This window comes from Falco rusticolus, chromosome 11, assembly GCF_015220075.1.
Source record: "Falco rusticolus isolate bFalRus1 chromosome 11, bFalRus1.pri, whole genome shotgun sequence".
NCBI lineage: Eukaryota > Metazoa > Chordata > Aves > Falconiformes > Falconidae > Falco > Falco rusticolus.
The window spans coordinates 35390292-35411784 of NC_051197.1; the positions used below are offsets into that span (position 1 = coordinate 35390292).

A 21493-nucleotide genomic window follows, 5' to 3' on the forward strand; every position below is an offset into this window, starting at 1 on the left:
TGGCATTTGAGTAAATGATTTGCAGAAATTCCACAGGGAAGGAGGTACTTTAAAGGCTGCCAGGGAGTGTGATAGGGCTAGAAGAAGAGTGAAGAGGCACAGCTGTGACAGCTGAAGGCAGGATAAGCTGCCACTGATCTGTTTCTATGCTTATCACAACACCCATTAATCAATTCCAATCACAGCAGGCCCACCAACCAAACTATACTCCACCTCTCAAAACCTGACTACTCAGCCTTGTAACCCTCCTGAAGAATTGTTAATCTGAAAAAAATTGTTAGAGGGACAGTATATTTACTTTATTAAAATAAATCTCTATTATATTTGCATTAAAAAACAATCAAGCAACAGTGAAAATATCCACATGCCTTTCTTCCCAAAACTGTTCAAAATTTCTTTTGTGTGTGTAATTTTAAATTAAAAGGATGCATTTCCCTTCTGCTTTCTAAGTTGTGCCACAAATGCTAATTCTAGTGAACTTAAGATCAACAATAGACTGATAGGTCTGTATCTTCAAGACAACCTAGAATATAAATCGCTTTTACCCTATCATTTAAGAAGGTCCTCTTTAAATGTAGTTCTCATTATATGAAAAAATTAAAACTAGAATTACATTAAAAATGACAGAACACACAAATACACCGAATGCACCAAACTGCACTAACTGAAACATAATTAGATATGTTGTAGTTGATGGTAGATTTCCTATTTTAAAAATTTGCTTTAATAAACATACTTCCCATTGACATTAAAGCTACCATGAATTTGAGTTTTATTCTGAGCAAGGGGCTGAAGGGACGCTGACCACTCTTTGTATACATCACCAGCACATCTGGTTGTGCAAATTCTACAGGTTTTGAAGGAATAGTCCGATTTGTTCAGTACATAAGTTGCAGTAATAGTTGTTCGCTAGAACAACCAAGTAGGTAGTTCTGTAATTTGTTTGCTTGTTCGCAGATTTTTTAGTCATTAATGCATTCTACAATCACTGCTTTTGTTGGCCCCGGGTCTGTCCATCCACACCAAAACAAAGTTGCAGTTTCAGAGACTATGAGATCAATAAATTAAAAGCAGAACAAAGAAAATTATTTCTACCCATTGCAAGTTCCACAAAATGTTAAAGGACAAGATAGGAACACCTTTACATAGATTTTAGAAGGTGAATCTAAGTGAGATCTCTTAGAACAAGAAGTGGAGATACCAGAATTTCTGGCCCTTGATGCTCTGTTATGCAGAATTCGGTCCAGTGTTGACAGGCCAGAAGCTTTAAACTCGGCTCGGCATCAAAGCGAGTACTTAATCGGAAGCCTGGCTACTTAAAGCTACCACTTGGAAGGATTAAGTGCACTTTGTCTATCTCTTCACAATGTCAGTTTAAAGCTTGGAGGGATGTTTTCAGAATAGCCAAATAGATTTGGAAGCCACAGTCCCTTTACGGTCTAGTGGTAGCTGTGCACCCGAAGAACATGGCAGGTTTGGGAAAATCTCTCAATATAACACACCACTTTAACAGCTTTCTTATTTATGCAGCTGTCACGTCACTGAAGAATTGTATTCAACCTTTCTATAAAAAGCTGTGTATTTTAATAGAGATATGAGTTTACCAGAGCTAGATGCCTGTTGTGATATCTGTGGAATTTTACTAATTAGCAGAGAATGGTACAGATATTTTCCAAAGACCATATTACAAATGCATGCAATTTATAGGGCTTCAAAACATGCATATTTGCTGAGAGTTGCTATTATTGACACAGCATCAACAGTTTTCTAGTGGATAAACAAAAGAAAAAGCCTGGTATAATTACTGTACTACAGCACAGAACGCCAAATAGCAAAACTTACACTACTTACTTAAGGAAGCAGTAGTCCACAATTACCACTGGCAAGTAATTAGCTTAACGTTTTCCTTTATTTAATAGGATGGTGTCAACCAGGGAAGTGTCAACAAGGTCTTTCATGCTAATCATAAAGGACCAGGACAAAATACTGAGAGATCCTATATACTGTTCATGTAAAACATGTTATAATGTAGTATCACATGACCTACTTTAATGCTTATTATTTAAGTTATTTTCACAAATAGATGACTATGCTATATGCATTGGCATTCCAGAATGGACACAGTAAACATGCTAGGGAAATTCTGAATTCAGAATCAAATCATGTAAGTGATATGGTATTTTTAACTACTTTACCAATCCTATGAAAAACTTGGTAAGCACAACACAACTACTATTCCTTTCAACATGCATTATATTCCTACCTTTTGTCACCTTCATCATGTTGGATATTTAAAGATATTTTTTCCCCCTTTTTGACCTCCCTTCAAAACAGGTACAACTCTTTTCTTCTAGATGGCATTTCTAGGAACAATACCATAATGTAAAAATGCTACCTGTACATTAGAAAGGAATTTTGATTCTCAGATGCTGCTGTAATTTCCAAATTAATTTTTTTCCCTCCATTTCTTTTCAACTCTAAACTCTTCAGGAGAGGTATTTCTTCTACATTTGGAAAATGTCTGCCAAGTAGTGAGCATTTATACAATCTAAATAATAACAAATACCTTCACCTAACCAAATTCCTGATGCAGCCTCTGCAGTGGCAAACCAAAAAGGCTTTACCCTCCTCAAACTACTTTTACAGTCTGATTTTGCATTTATACTAAATTAGAAAGGTCTATATATTTCCCCATGCAAAAAATAAACAAGAAAAAACAAAGGGAAAAAATGCTTCCAGCAGACAAAGCACAGGCTACGAAACTACAGACAGCATCAGCCTGGAGGTCTGCATCTCATGAACATGGAATATGCAAATGTGCTCTGAATACTGTGACATTTAAAAGTACAGAAATAATAGAAAACAGATCAAATGTGCGCACACTTAAGAATGTGCTTACTCTTTATAAATACAGAAAACACACTAGCACAGAAATCCATTACATACCAGGTTTAGAAGAATCTAACAGGAATCTAATAACTAGTAACCGCTATTCTATGTGAATATTACTTTTACTGACCCCTTTTGATCATACAAAGATAAGCTGTCAAAAGAAGTGTACATGACTCCTAATTTATGCAAATACTCAAATGTTAAATCAGAAAAAGTGACTGTAAAAATAAAGTCTTATTCAACACAAAAGCCAGCTTCGTGCATTCAGAGTTATATTTTCAATTCTCTAGTAACAGAAGCTTTACTAGTACATCTTATTGTGACTCTAGAGCCCAAACAGAAATGGGAAAAAGGAGCTGGTGCTCTGCACTGTCCACTGAATTATTAAGTTCCTATTGAAAATGCCTGGCAGATGACTCCTTCCTTACAAAAGACACAGGAAATGAAGACATTTAACGACACGAGAAATTCCATTAAGCAGTCATCACCCTAATACTGTGGGACTGTAAAAGGTATTGGCATTGTGCTGGATGCATGGCTTCCACATTCTAAGACCTAGACAAAGCAGAGAAATATTTGAGCCACGTTATGCCTTTAGCCTCAAAGAAACTTCCCAATTTTAAGTGCACCAGCCACATGAACCTATTTTTAGGTTTAACTGCTTGTATGCAATGTTCAGTGTTTCCAAAATACTGTGACAGTTTTTATACTGTTTACAAAATACTGTTAAAACAGCAACAAATTCTTTCAAGGATTTCTTCTTCCATGTTTAGAATTTTGGGGTTTTTTTCTGAAAGCTCCAGTTACCTGAGAAATCAGGAGAAAAGCCAACTATTCCGTTTTGGGCTTCTGTGCATTTGTAAGGAACAGGTCACGGATGCCCTGACTTCTCTGTGCAGAGAATGCTGGTAAGTGCCCTCTCAGGACCCAGCATCGCTTGGTTAAAGCACATAGCAAAGAGCGATATCTGTTCTCTGGACATCATAGCCTACCAATAGTGTTACCACTGCAACGTATCGTATGTTTGGCATATTGTGTATCTTACTGAAGTCTCATCTTTCCTGGAGACCACTGCTGTCAACTAATAATAGGAAGTTTAGTCTCAAGCACGGTGAAAAGGGACCATTACACCAACAGATTAAAAAGCAGGTTCCACTGGAGTTTCGGTACTGCAAGAACAGCTACACATGGTCATCTGGTATCAACAGTAAGAAGCACAGGAAGCAAACCAGCAGGGCTGGCCCACATGCCGTGCTCCTAAGTTCAAGTGATACAGCCTCCTTCACCTGCTACTGTACACAAGGATGTTGCCTGCAGCTGGTTTGTTGTTAACTGTAAGTTCCTTTACAGTGTTACAACATGCAAACTCTGCACTGTTAGCAGTTAAATTTGTAAGACAACTTATATGTAGGCTATTCCCTAAAACTTAAAATATACCACCTCAGTGAAGCAGATCCTCCTGAAGTTAAGGACCTATTTCTTCAATAAGATCTGTTAACAAAGATATAATTAGACCACTGATTTCCTTTAAAACTGATAGGAATAATCTAATTATTTGAATACTTTGTCCCCCCATCTGTTGAACGAGAAATAGTTTCTCACCTTTGCAAAGCAATTTGAGATCTACTAGATGAGAAACACTGTAGATTTTCATGCAATTCCAATCACAGGAAGAGAACAAGAGATATTTTTATGATGACTTGATAGTGTCAGACACTGGAGGGGTTGAGCCACAGCTATTATGATCCAAGTATATGAATACTTTTAAAGAGAAATCCTCTCTTCAAATTATATCTATCAAGAAATGTATCTACTTCTGGCTTTCTGAAAGCAACAAAAAAAACCCAAACAAACAAACAAACAAAAAAGCAATCCCCAACTTAAAGTGTAAGACTTTATATCAGAAGCTATACCCAATGCTGATCTGTCCGCAAAGTGCATAGTATTTAATATTGCACATCAGTTGAAAGAAGGGGTTTAAAAATTTTTTTATTAAATGAGACTGCTTTACTGCTGTTGCTTTCATCTCACTCACAGATTTTGTTAACCCCTTTATTCCATTGCAATTCCACCAAAACACAGACAAAAATTCTGTGTGAATCCCATGCTACCAATACATAATAAAATAGTTTCTAAACCTGTGGTTTGAGGTTTTTTAAGCACAATAATTGACAAGTTGCATTGTTTCATGCACATTTTTATGCTTTTATTGGAGGGGTGGGATTGTGAGTAAATGCAGACTGCTCATTAAACAAGGAATTTCTCAAAAAAGAAAAATCCCTGCGATCTGATTTACAACCTCACTTTCATAAGAAGCATAGCCAAGGCTAGAGAAAGACACGTATAATTTATCTTGGATCTTAGACGTTTGGATACATCTTGAAATTATAATATAAGGCATGCTAACAAACACCAGATATTATGTTAGAGATTATATATAACAAAAAAGTTCCTAAATAATGGAGTATGGAGCTTCTCTGAAGATATTAACAAGTTTTCCTAATATTTCTCTTTTTTCAGTGCAAATATGAACCTTAATAAACAGTTTCAGCATTAGAACACATCTGCAACGGCTTCTATTCACAAAGTTAACACATTAAACAAAAGACTAACTTATTTCTCTACCTACCAGTTATAACATGAAATGCCAGAATTTCCAGGTTCCATTCTGAATTTCATCCCCACTGCGTACTTGTGGGAGAGACAAGGAGCTATAAGGAGCCATACAAGCCCCTGCGCAACAAAAGATAACTTTATTCATAAGAATTTTGGTGATTAGAAGTATCTGAAGAATTAAACAGGCATAAGATTTGCTTCACTGGGCCATTATATCTCCTAGATTTAATACCGGAAAGTGTAAAGCTGAGCAATAAAATTATTTTTTACTGTGCTATTCATGTGAACATCACAGGAGATCTCCTTGATATTGTTTATATAGTTAGGCCCACTATTTTAGAAATATTTGTGATATTGATGAAAATGTTATTGAACTGTATTTTGCACAAGAAAAATAACATCTTTTTCCTTAATAGCAACTTAAATACACTGAAAATTCTAAGCTAACAATGTGAAAAATAACACTAGGATAGTACATATTTTTGCATATAACAGCTATCTTCACTGCTACTGTCATATAATTGTGTAAGGGAATATATAACAGAAAAGTTATTCTATGAACTGCACAAACCCCCAGACAAACAGATTTCTTCTATAGAAACAAATTTTGTACGAACACGGTGTGACTCGCTCCATGCCCAGTTGGAAGTTCTGCCGAAGAGCCGGGCTGGCGTAGCCTGGGGAAACACCGCCATCTAGCGGCTCCAATAGGAACACCATGAACTGCTGAAGTAAATTGCAACGTGGCGTACAAACTGATACAATTTTCTAGTAAATAGTCTTCTAATAAATGGCTTTATATTTGACCAAGCTTTTCTTCACCTTACCAGAGGGGGAAGAAAACAAATCAAATCTTTTATTTAGTTAAAATCAAATATTTAATCCAAAAAATCAAATATCCATCTTCTTGAAACTACTCTTTTCAGGAAGGACATGGTATGGACAGTAGAACTTTTCTAAAATAAGAAAAAAATTCAAAACTAAATCCAGAAGTTTTTGTCATTATCTATATTTTTCTGAGAAGGCTGTGTAGGGACTGTGCTGGCAAATGGCAGAATTAAAACAGCTAAGAAAATAATAAAAGAAGCGTTAATAAGTGACAAATGGCTTTGGATAGAGATCTACTCCAACCCTGGCAGTGGGAGATTTTATTTAATTTTATGGTAGAACTAAGCAGGGAAGTACCCCCACTATCTCCCGAGGTAGCCATGGTACATGGCAGCACGCCAACACAGAATACCAGCAAAGGCTCTTGCTGCTGGAGTATTTTAAGGGTCCACAATTGAACAAAAGCTATGTCTGGAACACTCTGTGGATCCACCAGGTCACATGAAGCTAGAGTAACTCCCAACATGACAGCAGCAGCCGTGGAAACGGCATGGATTCAGTCTTGCAGTGTTCGCTACAGATGTCTAAGGTGAGCGTTTAGAGACATATTTACAAAATTTTTTTGCAAACAGGAAAAAAATTATCTCATACCCTCATTGCATTAGCCCATTGCTTATCACTTGTTTGTTACACACCACAAACCTCACAGTGCTACCGAATAGCACTTTGTAGGCATGTTTACGTAGGAGCCTGGATCCCCTCTCCCCATAACCAGTGAAATCAGAACAACTAACACAGCGCTGCACAGCATGAGGCGGACTGTGAAGGAACGAACACCTTTGCATACTTCCTTTCAGACTGTGTTACATGCTTGGTGCAGGGTAAGCATAACTTCAAAGTTTATATACACACTTAACTTAATCATCTCATAGATGACCGAGTATGTAGATGAGAGCCAAGTTTGTGAGAGAAAACTTGCATATTACTGGTCATAACCAAACAACAACTGAAGGCCAGCTAAGCTAATACTGATGTAAGCTTTCCTGATTTTACTTTCATTAATCAAATTTTAAAATTATTTTAAGAGCATAGTTTGGTATTTTAGAGGTAAGAAGCAGAACTGAAATAATTTCCTTGTAAGGGAAGAGGGGAGGGGTAAGGCAGAAGACCAGCAAACTGAGTCCTGTTTATCAACGTTGCTATCTACTGTTCTAGGTGTCTCGGGAGTTCAAAAGCAGCATTTGTTTCTTTCTTTTCACACAGCCATCTGACTTTGCAAAGTGCCTTGTGGTCATGCATTCTTTTAGAAAGCATTTAGGACACCTACAGGGCAATTTACTTTTGAACTTTACTCGGTTTTGGTTTTTGGGTTTGTTTTTTTTTTTTTTTGCTTTGTTTAGTTTTGGGTGGGGTTTTTTTGTTGTTGGTGGTTTTGTTTTGTTTTGTTTTGTTTTGTTTTTGTTTTTTTTAAGATGAAGGTGGTGAAACACTGGCACAGGTTGCCCAGAGAGGTAGTAGATGCTCTGCCCCTGGAAGAATAACTTTCAAGGTCAGGCTGGGCGGGGCTCTGCATACCTTGTTCACTCCAGGGGGGATTGGACTAGATGCATTTTAGAGGTCCCTTCCAACACAAACCATTCTATGAAAAATACTGAAAAGCATAATTCTTAAAAATGTTGTATCATTAGTTTTATATTTTAATAAAAATCTGAACTCCATCTGCATTTTGAGATGTTAAATGCCTGAAGAATGCCAGCGTGAGTATTTTGTTGCAGAGAAGCACACTCAGATTCCCCCCAGCCACCAATAAACTCGATGCAGCACACCATGATAAAAGCTACTGCAGCGGCACCTAGTCGTAGCAGAGGTTCAGACTTCCACCGCAGCAGTTACAAACCCAGGTTGTTCTAGTACACATAATTCACAGTCTACATAGGGCACAACAGGTTCCCCAGAACCAGGGGTGAGTAAGAAATATATGGTCGAAATAAAGAGCAGCAGACTTTGACAGAAAACTGGAGAAGTGTTCACATGAATGAATGCACATGCTGAAAGTAAAAACGCAAAAGACTCTCTAAAACCTCAATACCAAGGCCTGAACAAACCCTTAGAAGGCAGCCAAACTCACCGACACAACCAGACAATACAAAGATATAAGAAACTTATCACTACGGCAAAGATGTACAGAACATTAGCCATCCTGTTTCTTTTTGGGAGTTCAAACTAGTAAAAATTACTCTTCAGTTTTTGGGAAATAAGTTTTACTACATATCAATGACTGGTTCTTGCACCATTACTATTTTGTAAATGTGCCTTCTATGCTTACACAGGTATATGCATATCTAGCTAGCTACATATATACCTCCCTTCATGTCTGAGTGCACGATTTTGTAGAAACGTATCAGCAAGTAACATAGCTTCTCATTGTTCCATGAACAGTATCTATCAATACCGTTGCTTGCACACTAGGGGGAGAGGTAGAAAAGCGTTTTCTACCTTAATTAACATACATATCATCTTAATATAGCTTGGGGTTTATACAAATACATAATACAAGTAGTTGGGTAGGCTGTGAGACCAGTGTCATACCAGTTACAATGCACTTCAACTTGTAGTTTGACATTTATTTATATCACTACAAATAACGGTTGAACAAATCCAGGCTTTAAAATATTTTAAATAACATAAAGCAGTCATGGTTAATGTCTGGGCTTTTTTAACCTTTGAAGTTTGTCTCTATACTATACATACCTATATAAGAAAATAATTGAATTATTCAGACAATAGCCAATGAAGTATTAAGCTACCAGAGTTATGTAAAAATTAATGAAGTAATGCTTGCAGTAGGTTTAAGGAATCTGAACTAAAGACATCAAGTATAGTTTAACTCCATATGAATGGGGGGGGGGTGTAGGTGTGGTTGTTTGTTTGTGGGTATTGGTTTGGTTTTTTAATTACAGATGACTGCCATAATTTTTTCTGATACTTTCCTTCCTTTCCCTCAACTCCTCATAAGTCTTTGTGATTACAATTTACTTGGACTTACTTTAATTGAGGTATTTAAAAATTAACTCAGATAAAGATACCTGAATTTTTTTTTATATTGTTTATGGTGCTTGCTGTTGATGAAACATTATCTCAGGAGAACTCTTTCTCAAATTTTGTCCTTGTTTTCACTGCAAAAATCAAATTACGTGGATGTTGATGAGATTATATACACCATCTCCTATTCTAGAAACCATACACTATTGTGAGTATAAATATACTAAGACAACAAGACAACAACAAGGACAAACAGAAGAGGGCAGGGAAACAAATCTTGTTATATACACTGATTCCAAGTTCTAAAAAGAGCAGAAAAAAAGATGGCTTTTTTAATATAGAAAAATAAAATATTAGGACTTTAAAAAAAAAAATAAGCAAAACACCCTTCCTTGGGAAAAATGCATAAAAATCTGAGATCCTACCAAAAGCTAAGGAGGGAATTAAAATGCTGTCCTAAAACTTAAAAAAAAAATACCCAAAATCCCACCTCACCATGAAATCAGAAGAGTTCCATAATATCCAAAAGCAACTGGCCTCATCTAATTGCAGTATGTTAGAGTAAAAAAAGAATGAGAAATTTCCTGTCCAAAAGTAATAGCTTGTATTTGCAGAGGTGAATCGTATGTGGTCTCCTCTTCTGCCTGCAGATGCCATTACTGGATCAAATTAAATCTAAGCTGCAGCTTGTTGTTTTTCTTCATCTAGAATATTCTCATGAGTCAGTGAGTACTAGAAGAGTTCACTTACCCTTAATTTCTAACATTGGTACATGTTCTTTAAAAAGCATAGCTAGAATATACTTTTTTCTAAAAATCCATGTACATACAGCATATCTCAATAAAGGTGGGCTAACATTGTCTGAAGGATTCTCAAGAAATCCAGTGTTCATATTCAGAAGATATACTTCCTCCCAGGACTGTTACCTTCACCTGAAATAAAGATGTTTCTTATTCCTGATTAGATATATAAAAAAGAACAGTTTCATGCCTACGCACACTTAGACTCTCACCTCTTTATCAATTGCCACAATAAAAATCAACTTACATTATATTTTTGTGCAGTTATTTACCTCATGCATTAATACTGGGTGACGTTAAAACATGTAATTTTAATCTTGTTTTCTACTATTAAACAAATGAAACTAGAGGCTGAATGACCAAAAGCACTAAAGTAGCAGATCAATACTCTCAGAATCGCTATGTATTTTTATTCATGCAGCACTATTTTTCAAATTAAGTATTGAACTGAAAAAATACTATTTCTTATTAACTTATTTATGTGACAGTATGAGGAGAATTTATTAGATTTTTCTTAGTTTTGCATTTTCAAATGAAACTAGGGTGCAGAAGTCTGAATACCCCACTTCACATTTAAAAAAAAGCCCCCCTCTTTCTTCCATGTTAGTCAATAAAATCCATGGGTCAAGTACATAAAGTTGTAATCACTTTTTACCTGAAATCTGACCAAAGATTTTCCTGAAGAAATAAGGACATTACAGTAAAAAAACAAACAACACCAACCGCAAAACACAACACCACAATAAACAGCCCACAAACTGTAGATTACATCAATACATACAACAAAGTAACTTCATATGTAAAACCATAACTTCAATAAATAACGCATCCAATTCAGAAATCTAAACATTTCTTCACAACACTTCCCACTCCCTTCCCCACGCATGCTCCTGACTGTTCACTCTGTTTCAGCAACACAGAGCTGAAAACTGTAGGTTTGAGAATCCAAGAGAAAAACTTTCAAGACCAAATTTAGTGCTCTTAGAAAAAGCATGACATCAGCTACTATAACGACTAGGTTTCAGCCAAAACTATAAAAGCCCTGTCCATGCAAGTGTGTGTGAATGGATTCTGTTGGTACCTATGACTGTGGATGGAGAAATAGCAACTAGAAAACATTAGCCAAGGACACATACATGCCGAGAGGCTTAAGCCCATCAGAGTCTTGTGGGTAAGCCAGAATAAGCCTCCACTTCAGGCAGCAGCTCACAGTTGTTGCTGCAACCTTGTAGTTATGAGTGATTTTTATGTGTGGGTGCAAGTAAAGTGTGAAGGAGTGAGTGAGTGTGCTGCCTGAACAGTTATCTGCTACAAGTATGTATCTTAATTCTATTAACAGTTAATAAAAAGGTGTTTTAATAAATACTGGTTGTGATCCCTCTCCTATCTCAACTCTTACAGCAGAGAAATATACAACACCAATACATATTCCTGCAAAATTAACTAACTTTGTGACATACTATAAGTAAAAACTCTACTTAAATTCCACTGGTTTGGTGTCTGCTTTAGTTTATGGTTTAGAAGAAACTCCAAAGGTACCATCACAAGAATATTCTTCTGTGTCTTGCCATTACCTGCCAGAAACTATCCAGACCCCAACTTTAGTCAGATCTGCAAAAATGCAGGATGATGAAAATACCTGGACTGCACTGCACAGCCGTCTCACCACTATGCCTAGCAGGTGATGCAGGTGCTGGGTCCAGCCATGTCTGACTGCTGCTGACTTGGCCCTAACACATACCCAGCTCCTTGGAAAGACTAGTAAAAAAAACACTAATAAAAAAACCTAGTACCGTTCAAATCAATCCATCCCCAAAATCTGCCTGCTATGATCCCAATTCTTTGACATTCATAATTTAGAGATAGACTAGCCTATAGTTATAAATATACCTTACGGCATATTACACCAATAGATTACAGGAGCCTCAGTGAGGCTTGTTGATGTATTAATGCAGTATGTTATGAGAGCACTAGCTCACTCTGATGATGTATGGGCACTGTATATATTGTAAGACTGAAGTACTTCAATGATGTAGAACTGTAACAAGGACACCAAGCTGAAGAAAATACTAGCAGAATTAGACTTTGTTAAAGTATTACTCTAAAACGTGACTATAGTATTAATAATGGGAGTAAGAGAGAGACTGCTTAGTTGACTGATTAGACATGGTTAGTTAGCATGGAGGGGAAAAAACCCACAAAAAAACAAAAACAGCCCCAACCAAGCAGCTGGAAGCTATTGACAACATTTTCACTCATCCTGCAAAGCTAAATTTGCTATGATTAAGGTTGCCCATCCGATACCTCAGCTAAAAAACATTTGTTTGCATGGTCTCTCTCCTGAGTTTCAGAAAGGCTAAAAATCAAAGTCAGTTTGAGCTCCAAGTTTGTGAAAATCTTGTCTTTCAGTTTTAGAAAGAGAAAACAACACGGGCAAAATATTCTCGTAAAAACACACATAAAAAAACCCAACAGATGTTTTCTGAGCAATGCTTCTCCTTAAATACAAGAACAGAAACAAACATGATTAATCACCTGAGCAGGTAGAACATCAGTCACTCACACATATGTTGCAATGGGGACTTAACATAACATGACTATTATTTATTAGCAGAAATTGGAAGGGATTGTGTATTCTGACATTAATAGGTGCAGACTAGTTCATGAACATTCAGCCTCTAAGTGTGCACTATGAAGTATATTAGCACTTTCCTAATAGAGGAAAGAAACACAGTTAAAGTCATTTTGTTTCACTTGTGGGCTACAAAAAACACTTTTTACATGTGGGGGAAACTTTTTATTTGGGAGTAGGAGTGTGGTTTAGTTAATGTGACTTCAGTGTTGGGGTGTTTGATGGGGTTTGTGGTGAAGATGTATAAGGTGTGGTGGTGTAGTTGTTGAGAAGTGTGGATGGGGGGGTATGTGTGAGCATGTGGGTTGTTTCATTTAGTGTTTTTATGAAGGTTGTTGGGGGCTGTGTAATGTTCACGTTGATTGAGTTATACTTGGGGTGGTTGTTATTGGTAGGGTCTGTGTGTTAGGTTCTCGTGGTTGAATTGTACAACAACAGTTTTTCAAGCTGTAGGTCAGGGGTCCTCAAACTACGCCTGCGGGCCAGATACAGCCCCTCAGGGTTCTCAATCCGGCCCCCAGTATTTACAGACCTCCCCCTGCCCTCCCCCCGCCAGGGGTTGGGGGGGGGAACCAAACAGCCGCAGATGACTGCCTGCCACTTCATCCATGTGCCGGCCCCCTGTTTAAAAAGTTTGAGGACCCCTGCTGTAGGTCCTGGATAGATGCCAGGCGAGAATACTCATGACTTATTTTGTGGGTTTTTTAGGGGTGTGTTTTGTTTTGGGGGCATTGGTGGTTGCATCTAATCCATCTCCTTATTATGGGGTTGTTGGGTTAGTGTTAGGGTCTGTTGCTGGGTGTGGGTGGTTGATGAGTTCAGGGGTTTCTTTTATCTCATTGATGTTGTTTTTGGTTTATTTGGGGGGGGGATGTTGGTGGGTTTTGTTTATTCCATAGCACTGGTGGGTGGCAGATCCTTTTCCTGAGGCTTGAGGGGTTTGGCGTATGGCAGGGTATGGTGTGGGGTTTGTTTTGGTGTTAATTATGGGGATTGTAGTTGGTGGTGGTGGTATTGGTTGTTGGGGGTTTGGGGTGAATACTGTTGACAGTGGAGATGTGTTTTCTGTTTGCTTGGATTTTAGTGGGGTGACTATGTTTTATTTATGTGTGGTTGGGTTGTTTTTAGTTGCAGGTTGGGGGTTGTTGCTTGCTTTGTAGTGTTGGAGCTTGTATGGGGGCTATCTTGTGGGGCAATCTGGGCAGTTTAGGTTTTGGGTGGAAAGTTTCAGTTTCCATTAATAAAAAATGCCAGCTTTGGGAGTTGGTGATGGAGGTTTGAGCCCTCTTTTTCTGAGGTGGAGGTAGGGGGAAAGGAATAATTTTGGGAAGAATTCAATACAAAAAGTGGATGATGGGGTGGGTGTTATTATTAAAGTGATTTTAGTGCCACAAGTATGTGAAATTGGAAATGGAAAAAAATGATGGAAAGATATGGTGAAAATGTGGGTATGGTATGCTGGTAGAATGGTTAGGAATTTATTGGTGTTGCTTAGAAAGATAAAGGAACATGAGAGGAGTTAATAGTGCATGTCCAATAAGCATTCAGATATATATTGGTATACGTCAGTGAAGTGGAGGTAACATAAAATGAATGGAATAGCAAGTGCATCAGTGTAAGGTTGATTCCCCGGATACGCAAACCGTCTCATTCAACAGTCCTTGAAAGTGAGTAATCGTCTGGAGCCCAGCGATGCTCAGACCTAGATTGTATTCACCCATTGCACCCAGAAGGGCAACCTGTGAGGATTTCCCCAAAAAAAAAGAGAACCAAAGGCACCAAAAAGGTGAAATGTCGCAATCACGAACTGAACAGTTGATAAATAGCAAACCAGATGGCTTGTTGAAGAGCAAGATTAAGGGAATAGACAAGTTATGGCCCTGACAGAGGAACCAGAGGTGCAAAAGAGCAAGTTGTGCTAGGGGTGTAGGGGGAAAGAATGGTCTTGAAGCTAGTAACATAAAGCTAGGGTTATTGGGGGAAGGTATATGAGCATAAATCCTAGAATGTCTTTTGAGAAGTAGGGGTGGAATGGGATTTTGTCACAGTTTGATGTAATTCCTAGGGGGTTATTTGAGCCTGATTCATGGAGGAAGGTAAGATGGATTATGGTAAACCCTGCGATTAGGAATGGTAGGAGGAAGTGTAGGGCAAAGAATCAGGTTAGTGTTGGGTTGTCTACTGAAAAGCCTCCTCAGGCCCATTCGACAAGGGTTTGGCTGATGTAAGGGGATGGCTGAGGATAGGTTGGTGATGACTGTGGCCCCTCAGAATGATATTTGTCCTCAGGGTAGGACATAGCCTATGAAGGCTGTTGCTATTAGGGTAAGTAGAAGGATGATGCTTGTGTTTCAGGTTTCTTTATACAGGTAGAAGCTGTAATAGATGCTTCGTCCGATGTGTAGGTAGATGCAGATGAAAAAGAGTGAGGCTCCATTGGTGTGTAGGTTGTGGATCAGTCAGCCGTATTGTATGTTTCGGCATCTGTGGGCAATGGATGAGAAGGCTAAGGATGTGTCTGCAGTGTAGTGTATAGCTAGTAATAGGCCTGTTAGGATTTGAGTGGCCAAGCAGATTCCTAGCAGGGATCCAAAATTCCATCAGGCAGAGCTGTTGGAGGGGGTGGGGAGGTCGATTACGAAATTATTATTTTTAGTAAGGGGTGCAACTTTCGGATATTGGAGGCCATTAGTTTTTCTTTTAGAGTGTTAATAGGATGATGAGGGTTGATAGGGCGAAGGATCCCAGGTATGTTTTGATTAGTCTGGTGTGTAGAGTTGTTGAGGTTTTTGTGGCTACGCGTTGTAGGTCGGCAAGTCCTTCGGGGCCCATTTTTTTATATCAGTAGAGGTCAATTAGGTGAAGGGTGAATTTTTGTCCGCTGTTTAGCAGGTTTGTGGAGTTAGGACAGTGTGTTAGTAGATTGAAGTATCCTAGGTTAAGGGAGAAATTTGAGTAGGTGTTTGGTTTGGGGTAAGTTAAGGTATGTGCTATGTTTGAGAGTTCAAGTGCTAGAATGATGCCTAGGATTGTGACTAGGATGGCTGCATTTTTTGTAAGGGTTGGTATAGTTATTGTTGGGGTTTTTGTGGGGACAATGCAGGATGTGATGAGTAGGCCGGATATAATGGTGCCTAAGGCTAGACGAAGGATAGGGGTGGTGATTGTTGGGTTGTTTTCATTATTTGGTGTTGTTGGGGGAATTCCAGTAAATCCTGTTTGGACAAGGGTGGTTATGCAGAGGCTGTAGGTTGCCGTAAAGGCTGTAGCTAGAAGTGTCAGGGTTAGTGCTCATGTGTTTACGTAGGAAGCATTTAGGTTTTCAATAATGAGGTCTTTTGAGTAGCCTCCTGCTAGGAATGGAGTCCCTATTAGTGCTAGGTTGCCAATGGTTAGGCAGGATGTGGTTGTTGGGAGTATTTTTTGTAGGCCGCCTATCTTTCGAATGTCTTGTTCTCCATTTAGGTTGTGGGTGATTGAGCCTGAACAGAGGAATAATATAGCTTTAAAGAATGCATGTATTGAGATGTGGGGGGTGGCTAGTTGGGGTAGGTTTAGTCCAATGGCGACTATTATTAGTCCTAATTGGCTGGATGTAGAGAAGGCGATAATTTTTTTTAATGTCATTTGGGGTTAGGGAGCATGTGGCAGCAAATAGTGTGGATAGTGCCCCTAGACATAGGCATAGGGTTAGGGCAGTTTGGTTATTGGAGAATATTGGGTGGGTATGAATAAGAAGGAAAATTCCGCTACTACTATGGAGTGTAGTAGGGCAGAGACAGGAGTGGGGCCTTCTATGACTGCTGGGAGTCAGGGGTGTAGTCTGAATTGGGCTGATTTTCCTGTGGCTGCTAGGGTTAGGCGTAGTAGTGGAAGTGTTGGGGTGCATGTGGGAGAGAAGGCTTGTTGAAATTCTCAGGTGTTTAGGGTGGATGCACTTCATGCTATGCTTAGGATGAGGCCAATGTCTCTGACTCGGTTATAGAGTACGGCTTGAAGGGCAGCGGTATTGGCTTCTGCTCAGCCGTGTCATCAGCCGATTAGGAGAAAGGATCTAATTTCTACTCCTTCTCAGCTGATAAATAATAGGAATATATAGTTGGCGATGGTTAGGGTTAATATGGCAGTCAAAAATGTAGAGAGGTAGGAGAAGAATTTTGTAATGTTCAGTTCTGAGGCTATGTATCATGTTGCGAATTGTATGATAGATCAGGTTACAAATAGTGCAATGGGGAAGAAAATTATTGAGTATTGGTCTATTTTGAGGCTGATTGGAATTTTAAAGTTTGTGGTGAATTTTCATTCTCAGCATGAGGTAATGCTTTCTATGTTTGGGTATATGAAGAGTGTCATTGGTACAAGGCTAATTAGGAATTTTTAACGTGCTTTAACGGCACGGGTGGTGGTGGTTGGGGAGTTTTTAAGGTTCTTTGTTAGGAGAGGTAGGATTATAGGGGTGAAAATGGTTGTGAAAGTGAGGAGTATTGGAGGTATTGAGGAGTAGTGAGGTCTCCCTTGCTTTTACTTGGATTTGTGCCAAGGTGGGTGGCTCCTAAAACCAATGGATTACTGTTATCCTTTAAAATCAAGGGGGCTGAGATTTTAGACTCAGCTGCAAGAATTAGCAGTTCTTGTTGGTTGAACCTCCCCTTGGCAAGCAAGAAGGGTTTAACTTCTATTCCTAGGATCGCAGTCTACTGTTTGGGTTTAAACTATGCTTGTATTAGGGCATTCCAGAGATTAGGCTTGGATTTAAGATAAGGAGGAGTAAGGGGAGAATGTGGAAGGTTTTTGAGAGTTGTTCCTGCGTACTTGAATTTTGGAGGGTGGTGATATGGTTGGGGGTGGTTCCTTGTTGGGTTCTGAGAAGAAGGAATAGGGAGTATGAGGCGGTTAGTAGGGTTGCTGTTCCGATGACAAGGATTGTTGGGGTGGATCAATTGAATAGTGCAATTATGATAGTTAACTCTGCTGTTAGGTTTGTGGTTGGGAGTAGTGCTATGTTTGTGAGGTTGGCTGTTAATCGTCAGGTTGCTATTAAAGGTAAAAGGGGTTGTGGGCCTCGTATTAGTAGGAGGATGCGGCTGTGTATGCATTCGTAGTTGGTGTTGGCTTAGCAGAATAGTATGGAGGAGGTTAGGCCATGGGAGATTATGAGGATTATTGCTCTTGAAAATGATCAGGAGGTTTGGATTATGCTAGCTGCGATGACAAAGCCTATGTGGCTTACAGATGAGTAGGCAATGAGTGATTTTAGGTCGACTTGTAAGCAGATTGAGCTGGTTATTAATGCTCATAGTGCTAGGGCAATAAATGGGTAGTAAAGGTGGTTTAGGAGGGGGTTTATTAGGAGGGTTACTCATATAATGCCGTATCCTCCTAGTTTGAGGAGGAGAGCTGCAAATAATATAGAGCCTGCGATTGGAGCCTCTGCATGGGCTTTGGGGAGTCATAGATGGAGGCTGTACAGGAGTGCCTTCACCATGAGGGCTATTAATAGGGCTATGGTTGATAGGAGGCCCATTCAGGAGTGGGTCAGGGTGAGGTGATTTATCTTTATTATCATGAGGTGAAGGGTGCCGGCTTGTAAGTGCAGGCTTAGGATTGCGACTAGTAGTGGTAGGGAGCTGATAAGGGTGTAGAAAAGTAAGTAAATGCCTGCGCTTAGGCATTCTGGTTGGTTTCCTCAGCGGGTGATTAGGATCAGAGTTGGAATTAAGGTTGCTTCAAATGAGGAGTAGAACAGTATTAGTTCTGTGGCTGAAAATGCTAGGATGTTGAAACGTTGAGAGATGATTAGGGTGAGTGAAAATTCATTTTCATGAGGTGGGTTCATGTTGTAGATGATTTTGAGAGGCTAAGATTATAAGGGGCAGGAGTCAGCAAGTAAGAGCAAGGAGAGGGGGGGAAATTTGGTCAATGCCTGTTCATTGGGTTAGGGCTTTGTTGGGGTAGTAGGTTGCGAGGAGTCACTGTAAGCTGAGGAGGGCGATTAAGAGTCTGTGGGTTATGGTATTGATTCATAAGGATTTTGTTGGAGATAGGAGGGCCGTTGGGAGTAGTAGGAGGGTTGTAGGAGGTTTAGGTTGTGTAGGTGGTCAGAGCCATGAGTACATGTTGAGGCTACTAGTGCTGCTAGGCCTGTGCCAGCTTCGCAGGCTGAAAATGTCAGTATGAGGGTGAACGTTATGATATAATGTATGAGGGTGAATGATGTTGTTTGGTTTTGAATAGGTAGAGTTGAGAGGGCAATGTATATGGATAGTATTACGCTTTCTAAACATAGTAGGGCAGAAATTAGGTGAGTGCAGTGGAAAGCTAGTCATAGGCTACTTAGGGTAAAGGCTGAGTAGAAGTGATGATGAAGAAGTGGCATAGAGAAAGTCACAGGTTAGGACTAAGATCTGTTGAGTCAAAATCAACTGTCTCAGTTAGACTAACTTTCTGTTTATCCTGCTCATTCTAGGCCTCCTTGTAGTCATTCATAGATTAGTCCTAGTGTGAGTAGAAGAATGATTGTGAGGGCTCAGGTTAGAGTGGTGGTGGGGGATTGTAGTTGAGTGGCCCATGAAGGGGGAGAAGAAGTGTGATTTCTAGGTCAAATAGAAGGAATAGGATTGCTACTAAGGAAGAATCGGATGGAGAATGGCAGTCAAGCTGATCCTAGGTGGTCAAAGCCACATTCATACAGAGATAGTTTTTCTGAGTCTGGGGTTATTTGGGCGAGTCAAAAATTCAGGGTGATTAGGATGATGCTTAGGGTGAGAGATAGGGTGAGTATAAAGATGATTATGTTTATTGCTCTCCTCTAGGGTTATACCAGATTTTGGAGATTGGAAGTCAATTGTAATTAATATACTAGGAGAGCAGGATCCTCATCAGTAAATAGTTACGTAGAAGAATAATCAGATAACATCTACGAAGTGCCAGTATCAGGCTGCGACTTCAAATCCAAAGTGATGTAAAATGGAAGTTGATTAGTCGTAAGAGGCAGATTGAGAGAAAGGAGGATCCAATGATTACATGGAGGCCGTGGAATCCCATGGCGATGAAGAAGGTTGAGCCGTATACACCATCAGCAATTGAGAATGGGGCTTCATAGTATTCTATGGCTTGGAGGGCTGTGAAATAGATTCCCAGTAAGATGGTTAGACTGAGGGCCTGAATTGCTTGTTTGCAGTTTCCTTCTGTAATGCTGTGGTGGGGTCATATTACAGTGACTCCAGATGCTAGGAGGATGGCTGTGTTAAGTAGGGGTACTTCTATGGGGTTTATGGGTTTGATTCCTGTTGGGGGTCATTGTCCTCCTAGTTCTGGTGTGGGGGCTAGGCTGGAGTGGAAGAAGGCTCAAAAGAAACCCAGGAAGAAAAATACTTCTGATGTGATGAATAGGATTATTCTGTATCGTAGGCCTTTTTGTACTGTGGGTGTATGGTGGCCTTGGAATGTGCTCTCTCAGATAATGTCTCATCATTGTTGCAGTATGATGAGGATTATAGAGAGTAGGCCTAGGGTTAGGAGTTGGAGGGAGTTGAAGTGGAATCATATGGCTAGTCCTGAGGTGGTGAGAAGAGCGGCAGCGGCTCCAGAGATTAGTCATGGGCTTGGGTCTGCTATGTGGTAGGAGTGTGCTTAGTGGGCCATTAGTTGTTTTCTTGTAAATATAAACTTAGGAGGAGAACGAAGACATATGCTTGGATTATGGCTACGGCTCCTTCTAGTATGGTGAGTAGATTGATGTGGTTAGGATGGATACTGTTGTTATGATGGGGAGTAGGGTGGTGGTAGCTGTGGAGATGAGTTGAATAAGCAAATGTCCTGCTGTGAGGTTTGCTGTGAGATGGACTCCTAGGGCCAGTGGGCAGATGAGTAGGCTTGTAGTTTCAATTATAATTAAAGCGAGGATTAATGGGGTGGCGGTGCCTTCGGGTAAGAGATGTCCTAGGGAGATTGTGGGTTGATTTCGTAGGCCTGTGAGGAGACTGGCAAGTCAGAGTGGGAAGGCTAGTGCTATGTTTGCGGATAGTTGGGTAGTGGGGGTGAATGTGTATGGTAGTAGGCCTAATAGGCTGATTGTGAGGAGGAGAAGTATTAGTGATGTGAGAATTAGTGCTCATTTATGGCCTTTTTTGTTTAGAGGTATTATTAGTTGTTTTGTAATTAGTTGAATAAATCATGATTGAAGGGCGGAGAAGTGGTTGTTGACTCATTGAGTGCCAGGGGAGGGGAGCAGGAGGGCGGGGAAGAGTGTGGAGAGCAGGGCTCGTGGTATGCCTATAAGATAGGGGCCTGAGAACTGGTCAAAGAAGCTTAGGTTCATGGTCAAGGGTCAGGGGGTAGTTTTGTCGAGAGTTTGGGTTTTATTGGAGGGGTGCTGGGTAGGGGTAAATGTTAGGAGTTTAGGTTAGATGATTAGTGAAAAGATTATTCAGGTGGTTAGTATTGTTAGAAATCATGGGTTGGGATTGAGTTGGGGCATATCATTAAGGAGGAGTGAGTTTTCCTCTTTTTCCTCTTTCTCTAGCTTAAAAGGCTAGTGCTGATACATAGCTTCTTAATTATTAGGATGAAAGGAGTGAGGATCAGTGCTCAAAGTGGGCGAGGGAGGTAGATTCTACTACAATTGGTATGTAGCTATGATTAGCTCAGCAGATTTCTAAGCATTGGCTGTAAAAAACACCTG

The 21493-nt window shown here is 39.6% G+C and overlaps 1 protein-coding gene and 1 pseudogene across 1 annotated transcript in view; both read right to left on the reverse strand.

The window, feature by feature from the left end:
- Positions 1–10257: 10257 nt before the first annotated feature.
- The window catches only part of KIF14 (kinesin family member 14), a 48691-nt gene continuing 37455 nt past the window's right edge, over positions 10258–21493 (reverse strand). The window contains exon 31 of the mRNA XM_037404028.1: positions 10258–10310. Within this exon, the coding sequence (XP_037259925.1) occupies positions 10273–10310 (38 nt within the window). The 3' untranslated portion in view covers positions 10258–10272. The remainder of the gene's footprint in view (positions 10311–21493) is intronic.
- On the reverse strand, positions 13667–17208 carry LOC119155550 (annotated as a pseudogene).